This window comes from Eimeria tenella, genomic scaffold (genome assembly GCF_000499545.2).
Source record: "Eimeria tenella Houghton genomic scaffold, Eth_scaff76, whole genome shotgun sequence".
Lineage (NCBI taxonomy): Eukaryota > Apicomplexa > Conoidasida > Eucoccidiorida > Eimeriidae > Eimeria > Eimeria tenella.
Window position 1 is genome coordinate 106476 of NW_013545877.1, and position 16428 is coordinate 122903.

Below are 16428 nucleotides of genomic sequence, written 5' to 3' on the forward strand. Positions count from 1 at the left end.
AGCGGATAATTTTCTTTCTTCGCACAATATAGGATTGCCCGCACTGCACGGGGTTGCATATCTGCACGCGCTTAGCAGCAAAGAGGTGTAACCAGGATCAACAGAAGTCGATGGGAGGCGCAGAAGGGAAGGGCGAGGTCATAGATCAGCATCAGTAGAGACAAAAGTACAGACGTAGGTGCTTGGAGAACATAAGAAATGACCAGGCCCAACGGTTGAATACCGACAGAAATAGACACAAAGGAACAGGCACATGGTGGCAGAGAAGAAAATGGAAGACTAACGAAAGCCAGACCGACAACAAATCAACAACCGGAATTGTAGCGGCAAAAAGCTAAAATCGCACATGCATATAGGATGGGCGCTCGCAGAACAGGAAGGCTCACTGTGAATCCGAGAGCAGTTGGCACGCAGGCAAACTGAAGGAGAGATTGCCAGTGAGCCACTGAGGAAAAGCATAGGCAAGCAAACAGACAAAATAAGGCAGGCACACAGAAACAAAAAGAAAGGGAGGTGAGTGATAAGAGGAGAAGACAGGAAAGAAGACGAATGTGCCGGTGCACGCCAAATCTGGTACATGCATTGAAGGGCAGAGAGAAGGGGGAAGCACAAGACAAACAGGAGCAGCGGCAGATAAAGGTTCAGATGGGCGTGTAAATGCTAAGTCAAATAAGGACAGCCCAACAAACGCGAAGACACGAGACAGACCCTCACAGGTAGATATACAAGGCAAGTCGCTTTTCAGGTGAAAACGCAGGCGGTGAACCGAAGACAGCCAGCAAATTGACTTCTGTGAATGCTCCTCCTCTTTGCTTGCAAGCTTTAGTTTCGACAGTGTATGCGGATATCCTTCATCACATGAGACGAGAACACTGATACAAGATATACAACAGTTGTAAATTTCACTGTGTGTGGCTCGAACTACTGGTACGCGTGCTCTCAAGCCACTCTCCTGGCAATATTCAGAGTGGGTTTCTCTATTTGACGAACGGGAACTTTAGCGCGACCATATACGTAGCAAGCTGGAGCCTTCTTTGCATAACTCACTGCAGAACTAATTGGCTCACATTCCACAGAATCCCAACTCATGAACTTTCAAACATATCTGCTTTGCACAACTAATTGGGCCTACGTGAGTGTGTGTGGATGCATGTGTGCCGCCGTTGAGCGGATGTGAGCACGTGCATATTGGGAAAGGAAGCTTAGCAGTTGAAACGATGCGATGGGATGCGTGCAGTTGTCGGGAGCGAGCCGCTTGCAAGTTCACGCCACGCTTTGTCTCAGTCTCGTAATCGTCCATACGTTTCTTCATCAGCTCGTTGCAAGGTCATTGTGAGGAAGCACGAGGCATAGTGCCGGCAGTGATGAGCTCCTGATACATAGTCCGCATCATGTTTAGCAGTGCACGCACAATGCACGTTGTCTCTCTCTCTCTCTCTCTCTCTCTCTCTCTCTCTCTCTCTCTCTCTCTCTCTCTCTCTCTCTCTCTCTCTCTGTGCGTGTGTGTGTGTGTGTGTGTGTGTGTGTGTGTGTGTGTGTGTGTGTGTGTGTGTGCCCATTGCCCATTGCCCATTGCCCATCCACACGTGCACATGCTTTCCAATACATCTGCGATCGAGCAAATGCACGCATGCGTTTAACTGGAAATGTAGGCTGAAACTGTCACCAAGCTCGAATTCCCACTAGATACGTATCTAGGGAGAGCATCAGGCAAAGGAAGAAGCAAAAAGTGGCAGCCATTGATTTTGTATAGCTGGTGTTGCATATGAAGGGCACCACTTCCCTGGTGTGCAATGCCGTCTTTGTCTAATTTCATCCCCAATGTCCACGGTTTGATGACCTTCCGTGCAATTAGTGCCAACACAAGAACATTTACTGTTCATCAGAAGGCTTAAATCGGCAAGCCATAGCTAGTACGCGGAATTCAGCCAGTGCCAAGCGTCTACACCTCTCTATGCTTATCTACAGCCAGCTACAGCAAGGCAAAGTGGGCACCAGGACCGCAGAATGCCTACCGTAGCACACTTCATCCCGTCGAAATAGTAAGAGTGATGATACTGTGTCTATATTGAGGCATTTTAATTGAACTTCCCACCTGCTCACAGCGAACTGTATTCTCTTGTGCTATTTAGTGACAGTCCCAATGTAGTGTACGTGTACATGCGGATTTTGGCTTCATCAGTAGGCAAAGAATAGCCAGCCATGCAAGGTGTAACGCAATCAATCTCTATTTTCATGTTATTTGCACTGAAGATATCAAAATTTGACCGCTTTTTATGACTTGTGGCAGCATAGGGCACATTATTTCAGGCTACAGAGAAGCGTTCACATAGCGTACTGCGTCCAACCCACGGAACGCAGCCAAGAAGGAAACAGGAGCAAAAAATCAAGGTAGAATGCATTTGACACTTTGCTGGCACAGAAGCTTTGAAGTGCTCTCTAGACGGTCCTTTGTTGCCGCTCTTCCTTCGAGTGGTCTCCAGATCGTGCGGTGTCTTGGATATCTTCCTTACGATGCCGACTCTACATACAACGCGCCGCTTTAGTTTGATTTAAAATCAGTTTCCTTCTCTTAATGGCGGTTAAAGAGGAGCAACGGAAACAAAAGGGCACTCCGTCCTCTGCACAGCCTCCCACCAGAGAATCGGTAGGCAAGGGATTCTCTACGAACGTTTCTGCTGTATCGGGGATCACATAGAAACAAATATACTATAGCAGAAATGTGCAGTCATAAGAGACTTAAGTGGTACGCAAGTAGCAGGGTGTCTCTGAGTATAAGTAAAACAACTAGACTGCGATTCCTCTATATCGATACGCCACACTGCCTCTGCGTCGCCAGTGCCGTAGCAAGAGAAAAACTATTGTAAATGCCATAATGCGGTTTGGAATAAGCCTAATTATTCAATTTAAATTCTATGTGCGCTTTTGGGGAGTAAAGAATAGAGAAGCAACGGCTAGCAGCCTGCCGCCTACCACGTGCAACACCGATGGAACAAAAGGTGTGAGTTCACCAGCCGATAGCCACCGGTCTACCAGTAGATCTGGGTAATTTCAGCGTATTAATTGAGGTCGTTTATCAGTATATCATTTCAAGTACAGCTGCCAGACCGAAAAAAGACGCGCACGGGCACAGGAGAACAGCCGGGGCCCCAGGCCGTGCATGCCGAGAGCCGACGAAAATGAGAGGGGCCCTGTAGGTGAACAAATACGTGCAACAGCAGCAACAGCGGTGGCAGCAACAGCTGTAGCAGCAGTGGCAAGAGCACCAGCGGGAGTAGCAGCACTCACGGGAGCAACAAGGCAACAGGGAGTCACGGAAGGCCCTTGTGGGCTCTAGGTCACAACTCGAGTTGGCACACAGAGGACTGCCTCCTCACGTACTGCGACTAATGGTCGAATGTACACAGCAGAACGCGAAGGAGGTGACTCTTAGCCCTTCTGCCACTGTTGTGATCTCTTTTGGCCTTGTGCTGTTCTCACACGCTGATCTCCTGTGCCCCAGGGGCGGTGCTCTGACCCCAGCGAGGCAGAGGGCCTTAGCAGCTAAATCAATAGTCTTTATGGTTCATGAGGGGTCCTCCTTGTCCCGCGCTAGGGGTCCTGCGGAGCACAGGATCCTCAACGGGAGCAGAAGCCCACTGTGTCCATGAGTAACTGAGGCAGCACCTGCAGCAGCAGCAGCAGAAGCCAGTAGAGCCCACTGCTTGCTGATGCTGTTACAGCTACGCCGAAATGCACCGGCAGAGACGCTCGACGGTGGGGCTGCAACGGCACACTTGTCGACGTGGCAGTGGCAGCAGCACCAGCAGCAGCAGCAGCAGCGGCGACGCCGTCTCAGACTGTGAAAGTGCACCCGCCGGTACCCATGGCGACCCACAGCAGCTTCTGGGCGCTGCGGGTCTGCCTTGGGTTGTCAGCCCCAAACTTGATGAAGGGTGCGTTCCTCCCTTGAAGGTTGACGCTGCACTGCGAGAGCATCAGCAGCAGATGACGGCCAAAATCAACGACCCAACAGTGGTAGCAGCTGCAGCAGTAACAGTGGTAGCAGAAACGGCGGCTGGCTGTGAGCAACGCCAGCCGCCCTTGCAACTAAATGGTGAAGTCATCGGAGCCAATAGCGACGCCCCACTTGTTTCTGCAGCGTCTGCTGGGACGGTGCGAAACAATGGGCTTATGAGCACCACGAATAGCATTAGTAGCAACAGAACCAAGCGAAACACGCCGGTCTTAGCCGGCACCAGCGGCAGCCGAGGGAGCAGAACCAACAGCTGTACCACAAGGCCGGCCAAGAGAAGGGCAAGTGACAAGAGACTGACCTCCAGCTCTGCTGCTGGTGTGTTACCGATGAAGCCGCACCAGCAGCAGCAACAACAGCTACTGTTGCAGCAACAGTTCGTGCAGCAGCAGCCGCATAATCAAATGGTCCTGCAAGGGCCTTCAGGCTCAAGTGAGATGCCTGACAGTTCCCTTCAGCAACAGAGGCAGCAGCCGCATCTATTTCAGCAGCAAACTTTCGTTAAGCAGCAGCGTGAGCAGCAGTTACTGCAGCAGCAGCAATCACTGCAGCTGGAACAGCCAGTGGACCCGTCACAGCAGCAGTTACTGCAAGAACTGCAGCAGCCCGTGGACCACCGCCGGCAGCAGTTGTTGCAGGAGCAGCAGCCTGTGCAAGAGTATCACATAGTGCAGCGGCAGCAGGAGTCGATGGTGCAGCGGCAGCAGCAGTCAGTGCAGCTGCAACAGCAGCAATTTCTGCAGCAGCAGCAGCACTCTCTGCGGCAACAGGTTCATATGCTTCCTGCGCAAGAGTTCCCGCCACATCAGGCCTTCCAGCCGCAGCAACAGCAGCAGCTGCTGCAGCAATCAATGTTGCTCCACAACGGGCCTCTGCCTTTTGTGTGTCCTGCGGCAGAGCCGGCATTTGGGGGACTTCCTCTGCAGGATGTGCCACAGGGGCCATCAGCGTTAAATCTGTACAGCCCCAATATGTCTCTGGGCCAAGTTTATGCCCAACAGGCGCCGTTTGTTGCTGCGTCACGAAGTGGTGCTACTGGTGCTGTTCATCCTGCAGGCATATCTGTGCATAACGGCAGTAGCGACAGTAGCGGCAGCAACTGCAGCAGCAGTACTCAACGACTGAGCTTGCTGTCTGTAGAGGAAGGGTCCCGCGCGTACAGGGCGCCTGAGATTGTTGTACCTGGTGGACCCTGCGGGGCCCCCTGTCGCCCTTGTGCAGGTCCTTCACTTCCAGATGGGAGACAGGGAGACCCTATAGGCAGCGAAACGTTTGTTGGTAGCATGTTATGCGGACCGAGCGCCCTGCCTCTAGGGGACGCTCAAGTGTCTGGCGACGCGTCTGCATGCCTCAAGTTGTCTCACGGTTCTTCTGTCTTGGAGAACGTTCCTCTTGTGTCAGGAGGCCCACCTGCAGTAGGAGCTCAGGCCTCCTCAAGGACTCCCCCTGCAGCAGCGGGGACAGCCCCCGAGGCTATCGCTCGGCAGTGCTATCACCACCCTGTAAAAGGGGAGTGGCGAGCTCGATACTTGGTAGGGGGGAAAAAAAGAATGAAGAGTTTCAGTCTAAGGAGACACTCTAACGACGTCGCCTTGGCACTTGCAGAGATGTTTCTTGTCTATGTACACTTAACGGGATCCCCAGCGACGGACCAAGAGGTACGCACATGGCATCAGGGCATTCTGGCCCTCAGCCGTGCTGCTGCGGCTGCGGCTGCTGCTACTGGAACCAAATTCGCTAATACTGAAGGCGAAGATGCCCAGCAACGGCCAATGGCAACGGCAGCGGCTCCAGCAACAGATGCAGGGATACCTGCACAAGCAGATGTCAATGCAGCATCTTGGCCTGTAGCGCAACCAGGTAGGGGAGGAGTCGCCGATGAAGAGAGCCGCTCAGATGCGTCATCTTGGGTGGTGCCTCCAGAATTAGAGGGACCTCGAGCGGAAGGCGCGGATAGCACAGTCATGGGGGGTGGCTGGCTTTCATCTGGGGCTTGCCGAAGTTCCACCGTCCCAGACTGGCGAGAATTGCTGTCGGCCCTAAAGACTCACCCATGGGTCGCCAAGGGGTCGGCTGCTTATGTACCATCTACAGGTGTCTGGGACTATAACCCTACTCTGCTTTTAGGGGGTCCACAGGGAACCCCGACCCCGCAGATATACAAAGGTTCCCATGGCCTTGGCTGCTTCCAGCATCCTTTAGGGTCTCCGATGCCCCAGGGAAGTATTACGACGGGCCCTGAGGAAGAACCGGTTCTCCCGCTGCCAACAGGTACCAACAACACGGGATCCCCTTGCTTTGGAGCAAAAGGAATCTCCATGGGGGTCGCGCAGTCGTTGCCGCAGCAACGCCTGGCGCAGCAGCAGCAAGGGATGTTCGGGGGTGCTGTTGCCGACACAGCAATAGGTACTGTCATGAATAGGTCGGTAGGAACTTCTATTTGTGGATTAGCTACCGGCAGTGAAGCATTAGACAGCAGCAAAATGGGCGCCTACTCAAACTGGAGGGTTGAGAGCATGCTGCAGGAGGGGTCTCCAAAGGACTGTGCTGAGCAGCAGTCGCATCCTATAGTGCCCCCGTTAGCACAAGCAGTGGGGAATATGGGCGTTTCCGCCAACAACAAAGGCTCTCAAGGGGCTCTGAGAAGAAAGTCGAATGGTCATCGCAGTGCTCAGAGCAGCAGAAAACAACAACAGCGCCAGCTGGTGCAGCAGCAGCACCCTGCGCCGCTTGGCGCGTTGCCACCTTCTCCTAGCTGCCACACAGAGCAGGGTTCCTTCAGTATTCTGAGCATTGAAGGAGGGAAAGTGTGGAGTCGGCAACAACAGCCGCTGTTGCCCGCTATGGACTTCCCAGCAACTGCTCATGACTCCGCAGATGCGGCTACATGCAACTGCTCCGCATCGAGGATTGCATTGTGGGGCTGCAGTTGTAGTTTGAAGCTTCGAACGAGGCGTCCCCTACTGCCCTTACAAAGGGCCCGCCTGTCGGACTTTTTGCTTCTCTGTGGCAGCCTCGGCACGCGTGGGGCTGCCTTTGGCATTGGCGCTTCGGAAAAAGCAACAGTCTTGTGGGAAAACTCGAGCGCTTTTGCTGCGTCGATGACATATTCAGCTGCAGCAGCAGCAACCATGCAGTTAGAGGAGGAGATTCCTGGGATGTGCCAGTGGGGCCTTCTGGGCAGTCGGTGGTTTAGCACGCTCCACCGCCTGCAGCAGCAGGAACAGGAACAGCAGCAGAGTGAATGTAGTTTGGAGTCGTTGCTGCCAGTAAACTCTACATCGGCTTCGGCAGAGGACGTTTCTATAAATGTGAAAGGTAAGGTAGTCACGGGACCTTCATGCTTAGAGGCAAAAGATAATACGCCAAGAGAACCCCCTTCGGGGATACCTCTTTTTCTAGCAGACGGCTTTCAAACAGACGCAGCGGCCACAGAAACACTTTTGGCGTGGAAACCGGTGCTGAGAACTCCAAGGGCTTCCTCCTTCCCTCCTAGATGGTGTTGGAATAGCATTAAGGAGAACAGCACGTACAGCGACACAAGAAATTGCAGCAGCATTTGTAACAGGAAGCCCTTATCAGATCTAGTCAAGGGGTGCAAGGTCAACAGCATCAATTCGGTCTGCAGTGTGGCTGACACTGATGACGCTGCTTCCAGGAGGCTTCTCGTACAGAAGCCCATAGCAAAACGAGAGCCCAAAGCTGAAGAAGCGCTGGCGAAGGCAGACATACAGCACACGGGGCATCTCGTTAAGAACGAAGAATGCCCTGAAACGTCTAGCTTTAAAGTAGGATGCGCTGAAACCTGTGAGACTGCTCCAAACAAAGGAGAGGCAAAGGCGAAAGCAGCTCCACCTGTGCCAGCCCATCATAGCAGCAGCAGCCAGGACGGTTCATCGGAAGACCTTGAAGGAAGCTACAACGATAGGCTTTTACCAGTAGCAGTAGTTGCAAAGGCAGTAGCGGCGGCGACAAGAGCAGCTGGCGGAGTCCTTGACGAAAAGGCTGTCGCGGCTGTCATGCGGCACTGGCGGCTTTTGGAGCTGAAAGCAGCAGAAGTGGCGCGCGAGTTGCGGTATCTGGAGGTAGCGATTCGTAGCAACGAGCAGACGGCACAGCTCTTGCATGTGGCACTGCACTTATGCCGCACGGCGGCTGCTGCTGCTGCCCTTCAGGAGGCGTACAAAGCGGGTTGCACTCAAGAAGCGCATGCAGGGTTTCCTGAGAGCTCGGATGAAGATAAGACGTGCAAAGCACGGGAGCGTGCCCTGCAGCGAATGCAGCTTCAACGCCAGCATCTTGCTTCCACAGCCATGGCTGCGCCACTAAGCGTTTTCATTGAGGGTCTCAAGGCAGCGCGAAACAGCCGCAAGCCAGTTCTCACCCGTGCGACGGTGCAACAAGTAGCGGAGGAAATATCGCAGCGGCTCACTGCAGCCTTTTCTGACGTCAAAGGAGACACTTATAAAGGCAAAAGCAGCAGCGGCTGCAGCAGCAGCAGTATAATTGCTAGTGTCGCGAACAGCAGCAGCTACGGCAAGTGGAGCCTTGCATGGGGAACCGTTTCTCAAGTTTTGGAGGAGTGCAACTGCGAGGAAGCAAGGCTGCTACAGCTGCAGCAGCAGACAGACAGCTTGCTGGAGCACAAGGAGTCACTCGTGCGAGTGCTCGTTGACGATATTAATATGATGTTGGCAATAATTGATTGCCTTCTTTCAAGTGCAAGTGCAGACAAGGCCAAGGACCACCTGACAGGTGTGATCCGTTTGTGCTACAATTGTTACTACCCTTCCCCTTTTCCTGTTAACTCTTGGTAATGCGGCTTAGACTGTTCTTTGTTCATGCTAAGCCGTTGTTGTCTAGAGAACTGCTTTTAACATTGCGGTAACAATGTTGCAGCTGCTGGTAAGGCTTCTGTTTGTGGTGCCATGCTGTTGTATTCCAGCAACCGCGGAGCCTGTGGCTTTACTGACAGACCCAAGCCTCTCCGCTATAGCCCCATATGGGTCGCTTTGGGGACTTCCTTCTCTTGTACCAAGTGATCTAGAACGTAATGCGGCAATGGAAACAGCAGCGCCCGCAGCAGCAGCGACAACTGACGCAACGACGGCAAGTAATGAACAAGCGATGCACCCGCTTAGTGGAGTTGGTTGGAATCCTCAGATATACAACGTCAGCCGCTGCTGCAAGTGCTGGATCCGTTGTTACTGTAGCCATTCCTGTTTTGCATGCAAGTTTTAACGATGCTGGTGCATTTACTGCTTAAAGCGCAGCTGCAGCCACATGCGGCAGGGCTTCTCTGGTGTTGATTGCAGAAACAGCTCCTGTCAAAGCTTGTAGGAGTATGCTGCGTGTGTACGATTACCTGGCATCGCTGCTTTTGATGCGCTTACTGCCGCAGGAGTCAGGCGCAACAGGCGCATCAGACGCAACAAAGTACCGCTATGTAGGGCGTCGCTTTTTGGGAGGCCCTAACGGCCCTGTCATATGCGCTTTCGACTTGCTGTTACAACAGCGTGTTGCGAAGGTGCAGCTGTTTCTGAGGGGCCCGCAAGACCCGTACTGGTGCTGCCGCTACGGGGAAGGAGACTCATGTGTTAGGACTTATTCTATTAAAACTTTGGGTTATCAGACGGCCCTACAGAAAGCAGTAGCGCTAAGGCTTGAAGCGTCTGGGCACCCCTTAGGTCATGGAGTCGGAGACAGGGTTCTACCGCCTGTGCAGCAGCAGCAGCAGCCGCACCAAGAGCTGCTGCTTTTGCAGCAAGACACGCAGGCTTTCTTACAAGAAATTCACTAGGGGCAGCTGCAAAAGCAGCAACAGGAGGTAGCATTGGGCACACGGGAAGCCTTCGGATACAGGGGAGGCGGCAAAAGCAACAGCAGCAACAAAATCAACAAGTTGGACTAAAAGAGTCCTGATTATCTTGAGAATTGTGGGACCCTCCGGCTAGTCACGAGACACCAGTGCTTTCGCGGCAGCTATGCGAAGACACGCGGGAAAAACACTAGCAATGCAGGCTCCAGCCTCAGCGACAGTAGCAGAAGGAATAGCAGCAGAGACAACACCAGCAGCATAGCTTTGGGCCATCCTATGTCCGTCTTTTTGTGTGCCGCAAGCATACAAGCTGCCTTAGCTGCAGCAAAATACTCCTCTAATGGACACAAGGAGTCTAAGTGCGATCAGGTGGAGCAGGTCCCTCCGGTGAATAGCTCAAGTCCTTCCGTGCAGGGGCGGCAGAAGTGGCGAGAACAGGCAAAACTGTATCGTTGGGAACCTGCATCTAGGGGTCGCGGTCACTGACAGGCCCACTGTCCGTCTTTTGGAGTCACAACTGGGGCGCTTGTGCATCTTGCCTGGCGGTAGCGCTCTACGCAGTGGCCCGCAGGAGATTTCTCGCATTACGGAGAGCTCTGCGTCGATAGAAGTCGTGAAGGGACCTAGACACGGTGTGGGGCTTTAGGGGACAAAGGGGCCCCAGAGGCCGTCATATTTTCCTATTGTGGAACCCCTCATCAGGTAAACATGGTGAAAATGATGGACTCATAAAACAGTAAGGGCTCCGGTTGCAGGTGCTGGTGCAAATCAGCTTGCCCATTGTTGCTGCGAAGAATCAAACAACTGAAAGGCCTGTTGGACACGTCTTGGACTTAGAAAGCGCGAAAGGACACAGATGAAGCCGCTAGCTAGCAAGCTAGCAAACAAAGCCTCAACAGAAGTGCGTGCGAGCTGCTTGCAGTTGTGTCAGTAGTTCAACAGGGAGGCAACCAAGCTTAGCAGCGAAAGCAGCTTCAACTGCGGTAGCAGGAATGTCGGACCTATTGTATTCTCGTGTTGCTGTGGGTGGAGGCATCGAACAGGGTTCCCCCTTTTGGATGGAGGCCAGAGTTGTTATCTTGGCCCCCACTAGAACAAAATTTAGTCAAAAACAGAACAGAAAGCGACTTGAAAGGCTTTTTCTTGCTCAACAGGAGCACGGGTGTGCGGACACCTTACTGGGCGTCGATGTTCTCTGCAGGCACGTGACATCCCTCAAAGTGAGGAGGCCCCTCTTTAGGAATTCAGAGGCACCATTAGCAAGGTGTTGTCAGCTCCTAGTGTGCTGTAATGGTATTGATTGCCTTTTCGGCGAGGGTGGGGCAACGTAGGGCATTAGCCGATGATTTGGAGCATCGACGCACCTTCGAGTCGCGCAGGAAATGCACCAGCACTGGTGGAACCCATATTTCCTATCGGCTTGAGGAGTGCTTGCACTAGTGTGCAGCCTATCTATGTTTTGGCTACCTACTGTGTGTATCGCCTTCCCGGGTTGATTGTGGAAGCCTACTCAGCCTTGCCGAACACGTTTAGTTGGCCCAGGTGGCTTCCCACAAAGAAATTACTTGCAGTTTGCGGTTGAACTCACTTCGTAAAATAGTGTTGTGATGGAACAAAAAGTATGAAGCTAGCACCGCATGGTTTCGATCCATGGACCTGGGGGTTATGAGCCCCCCACTCTCCCACTGAGCTACGGTGCTTCGGTGTCAACTCTAGTTATAAAGGCAAGCCTGTGAGTGGGTGGCAGTAAGGAATTGTTACGTCTTTGTAGCCCATATTTTAATGTATTTCCCTCCTTCTTACAAGTGGAATGCGCTTGGTGCTGTGCTTATTTAATTTCGAATGTCTGAAGCGGTGTGGAGTGGTTGAGACGGTTTGAGGGTGAGGGCAAGTCGCCATTGCTGCTGTCACTTCCTGCTTGCCTGTTCCCGTTGCACTTCAACACATGAACAATATACTTAAAATCAGGGATACTGTTTTAAAAGTGGAAACTCACTTTGTAGCCAGGTGAGGACTTCGTGGCAACAGCCTACGCAGAGCGTCTTCACTGCTTCAGGACGAAGCTGGAAATGTTTTATAGCTAATCCTCTATCACTGTGTCTACAGGACAACAAATATAGTATTTTCTCAGCTTGCATAGCCTGACAGGGAGCACGTCTCCATATCGGTGTAAGATTACTCTAACTTATTACTTCTCTGACCAGTACAAAATCGGTTCACGACAGTGAGGAGATGGGTCCCTACCTGGGTAGGTGTCTAACGGTGCTTTTCCCCCTTTAAAAGGCTACCTGATTAAGCTTATGAAGGCGCACCCCAGATGGCCATCCTTTGGCTTCTTTCTTTCAAAAGAAACAATGTAGAGCGACGCCGTCCCCACCAAGTTGCTGTTACGCTCGTGAAGTACAGCTGAAAAGGAGACACAACCGACTGCATTATAGATTCCTCGGCTTCTCCAAAGTGTTCTGAGAATCCCGTAGGTAGACAGTAGGCTGATGACACTAGGGGTATCTCGTTACGGGGTAGCAGATGGAGGCGTGCCAGGCGTGGCAGCCTTACGGAAGGGGAAACTATGTAACAAAACGACTGTGGGGCTACTGCAAAGCAGGTATCAACCAGAGCTAAGTTGCAAAGGCTTCAGGTGTGTTCTTCCTGTTGAGGGCATTTCGTGCCTGAAAGGGCGCGCGAGTGCCGCGCTGCAGCTCGCAAAGCCGGCCAACAAGGAGGGCTTCCTGCGTTCTACAACAGGCGTTGTTTCTCGTCATAAAGTATTGTCTCTTGAATCAATCTTTTATGATGATTCTTTGGAGAACCGCGATCACAAAAAAGACTAATGTTGAAACTGCAACTCACGGTGTCGGTGCTGGTTCCCCGGCCCTCGCTGTCTGCATGAGGACAACATTTGGTCTGTGACGTGTAGCTCGTCTACTTCTGCGCAATTCTTCTGCGCAGTTCAGGCACTACTCAGGCATGCCACTTCATCTTTTGTTGTTGCTAGGTGGCCTGCTCGCGCAACAGGTCTGCAACGCAGACCCCATGGTCTATGCTGATACATTGAAGCCACTACGCCATAGCGTGACTTAGAACGGCGTAGCATATATGTCAAATCAGGATAGAGCAATCGAAACTCTCCTGAACTGGCCAGTAGGCGATGACAGGCGCTGAAGCGACGGGAGTCCCACCTACAAAGCCCATGGAATTTTGAGGTTTAAGGAATGCACGTTGCATGTGACTGGCTAAAAGTATGCAATAGTAACAGGAAGACAAGTCTTCCAAATGTATCACTGCCCTTGGAGCAGCATTATCAAAAGCCAGGAACTGTAGGTCTTTCATTGCTGGGAGACTCTAAGCACAGCTATGCAAGAACGCTGGATTTTTTCTGGACATGGCAATTCAGTGTGCCTCAGTGGCACCTTGATAGGAATTGCATGCATAACAAGATCTAGTGGGAATTGAAGTCGTCTGACAGAATTAAGGAAGAATTAAGCGGAGATATGTTTTTCAGAGCGACACGGTTTATTGGAGCTGCTATCAGCATCTATTCAGCAGGCCTCCATAATCCCTCTTGAGTGACACTTTGAACGCAATGTGAAATGTTCTAATTCATACACAGATTTAAAGGCCGAGCAAGGTAACGTGAAGGGGATTCACTGCGTTGGCTGAGGCTTTCATAGTATATTACAACGCTTGTTCGAAACTCCACAACTTTGTGGTTGATCGAACGAACGCTGAACACTTGTTTTTTTCTGGCACTTTGTCAGTTACTTGGTAACTTTTACTGCAGGTGGAATCCTAATCGTAGAGATGAAGTTGTGGGCGAAGGCCCCTTGCCAAATTAAAGCACTCCTAGTGTTGAATGTGTTAGAATTTTTTTCTTGACTGCGAAGAGCCCCTGGGGTTCCAGTTTGTGCCACAAATTAGTTATACAAACTCAAGCAAAGAGGCTTCCATGAGTTGCCTGCTCTCTTGTCCTTAGAGGTTTAACTCTCAATGACTCATGCCTAAATGACTCATGGACACCTACCGTCAGCAACCTACGTGTGCACTTTTGCGTTTCAAGTTTATCTCCTGCGTCAAAGACTCATTGTGAATTAAATTGATATATTAGATAAATTTATTTGTTGCTTAGGCGTTGGGTGATCAGACGCCTGGAGACCTTTCGCGGGAGCGGTCAGAAGGCTTGGCCAGCTTGAGTTGTGACTGAGCGGACGGTGTGCCACTCAATAGCAGTTTCTCGTCAATGATCCAAAAAAGAAGGGAGTAGAAGATGAGTTAAGCCATTTTTTAAGTTGTTGAAGCCTCTGAGAGATAGGTTCCCTGGTAAGGGGTTCGGCATTTTCAGGCCTACGCTAAACTCTACGTGCTCAAGCAGCCACTTTGAACAGAGCCAGCAAACACCATCACTGCTCGATGCTCCAGGGGGCCATACATCTTGTCTGCCTCCGACTAACAACTTTGAGGAGCTCCAAAATGCTGAATATTGTACAGTTTGTAAATCGAAGCACTAAATTTGCAGCGGGTTGCTTTTATAGCCGCTCTCCTTCTCGCTGGTCATTCTTCGCGACCCGTGGCTCGACTCTTGGGGTCGATGCGGTGTCTGTATTGTCAAGCCATTGAAGCTTTCAAATTATAGCTTTTTCACATTGTAAAATTCATCCAAGGACACTTAGAATACGCAATTACTATCAGCCTCACCCGCAACTGGTGATGACACAACTAGGCCCCCTGAAGCGCTGGAGGCCCCAGCACAATTTTGCTGTGATCGCCCTTGAAGTATACATTCGAGTTTAACACCTATTTGTAGGGACTGTGACAGTCTCGGAGCGCATGGATATGGAGCTGAGGTTGTACCGGCATCCCCCTTATCCCCTCTTGGCCGCCTGCACCAGCTGTGGCCTAGGGGACGTTTGGACCCAGTCTTGCTGCCTTGACACTTTCCTGCTTCCCCCTGTATTGGCTAACTTTTTTTATTTTCGACCTGGGCTGAAATGTCTTGCTGGCGCTCCTGCTGCGGCAACTTCTGGGGGAGCAGCAACAGTACATCCGAGCTACAGAGCCATCGCACTCTGGCGTCGAAGTCTTCAGCATCTACGCAGCCTTGGGAGGAAGAGCCCGTAGAAGTAGAGGCCGTAGAAAGCCCTCCAGAAAAGCCGAATTTTCAACCCCACAGCGAGGCCAATGCGGAGCTACTCTCCAAGAAATGGATCACTCACGTTCAAAAAAGAGCAGCAAAAGTTTGGGAAAGAGATGAGGTCCTCAGTCTTCTTAAAACTGTTGCCCTGTACGCTGCGGAGAACTGAATCTGCCTACAAGCCGGCTTAGCCTTAACATCTGCTATTACTTCTTATGTGTTCTTATTTGATGCTGTAGACAGGTGCCTTGTGCTTACTAAATGAGCCACTGGCAGCACTGTTCCCTCCCAATTTTCTGCACTATGCGCGTATGTGTTTTGTCTCTGCTTAAAGGAGCGTCAGCTTTACAGACGACCCTATCCTGGGAGACCCTTCCCCTAGTGCGCCTTGTGTGCTGTGGCACGGAGACACTTCAATGGAGCAGGGCCTGCCTGTAATTCAGGTGCAGAAAAGAGGCCAAGACAAAACGGTTCCGAGTTATGTCTGCAAACTCTTGTCATTTCTGTTCGCTGATGACGACTCCCTTAAGATGCTCAAACAGGTGTGGAGTTCTCGGGAGACTTCGTTGAACGCTTTATAATTTTACAACGTGCCGCTTTTCAGATAAAGTAAAGAAACACACAAGGACAAATACACACACCAGCCAGACTAATCGCCGAAACACCTAAGAATTTGGGCAGGGGAACGCTTGTGCACAAACACAGGGCCAGCTCTTCACTTATCGTGAAACGCAGTATCAAGATGCGCTGAGTGGTCGTTTGCTTTTGTAACTTCTATGCGCAGTCCATGCAGCAGATTGATCTAAGGCTTTTTCTGTAATGCTTTTTACAGATTGCACCGGGACAAGTCAGCATGAATTGCGGCAACTCGCAGTGTATACGTCTGTCTCACTTCGTGGGATATACGCCAAAGTGGGCCGCCAAGTATCAACCTCAGGCAAAGGCAAAGGCGAAGACGCCAGCGAAAGCCAAAGGGAAAGCAACACCTCAGCGTGCCTAGAATGTTACACAGGTGGAAGCACCAGTGCGTGGCGTTTCTTTCCCACGTCATCTCGTCTGCGTTTGCGTCCCAGCCTAATTTTTCGTTTTAGCGTAGGCCTCTTTCTGCACATGAATGCAGGAATTGCAGAGTTGCTCCTGCATTTTAGTATGTACTGAAGCCACGAGGAAACTGCGTGACATATCTTTGTCTAGACAGGCAGATTACAGGAATAGAAACACTTGGCTAAACACAATTGGGAGGTGTGTTCCGTGTTCTCCTTGCCATTTGTAGCTGATACGCATATTCGCTGAGTTAGTCCTTGCAGTGCAACTAGAGAGCAAGGCTTGTGAGCCTCTCTTCAAGGCAAAACGAAGAAGTTTGAATGTGAAACTTCCAAGACAATACTCAACCTGTCCACTACTTCGTGCCGTCAATAGTTGCGGTTGATTCTCCCTGGCTGAAGTAGGGCACTAGCTCCTGAGGCC

The 16428-nt window shown here is 51.5% G+C and overlaps 2 protein-coding genes across 2 annotated transcripts; both read left to right on the top strand.

Annotated features, from left to right (window-relative positions):
- Positions 1-3732: 3732 nt before the first annotated feature.
- On the top strand, positions 3733-9815 carry ETH_00020340 (uncharacterized protein; the record flags this gene model as incomplete). The annotated part of the gene is made up of 3 exons (XM_013380644.1): positions 3733-8770; positions 8961-9187; positions 9417-9815. The coding sequence occupies 3 exons, from the start codon at positions 3733-3735 to the stop codon at positions 9813-9815; spliced, it is 5664 nt and encodes a 1887-aa protein (XP_013236098.1).
- Positions 9816-14818: 5003 nt separating this feature from the next.
- ETH_00020345 (uncharacterized protein) lies at positions 14819-15961 on the top strand (the record flags this gene model as incomplete). The annotated part of the gene is made up of 3 exons (XM_013380645.1): positions 14819-15111; positions 15296-15503; positions 15794-15961. 3 exons carry the CDS (start codon positions 14819-14821, stop codon positions 15959-15961), a joined length of 669 nt encoding a protein of 222 aa, XP_013236099.1.
- Positions 15962-16428: the final 467 nt, after the last annotated feature.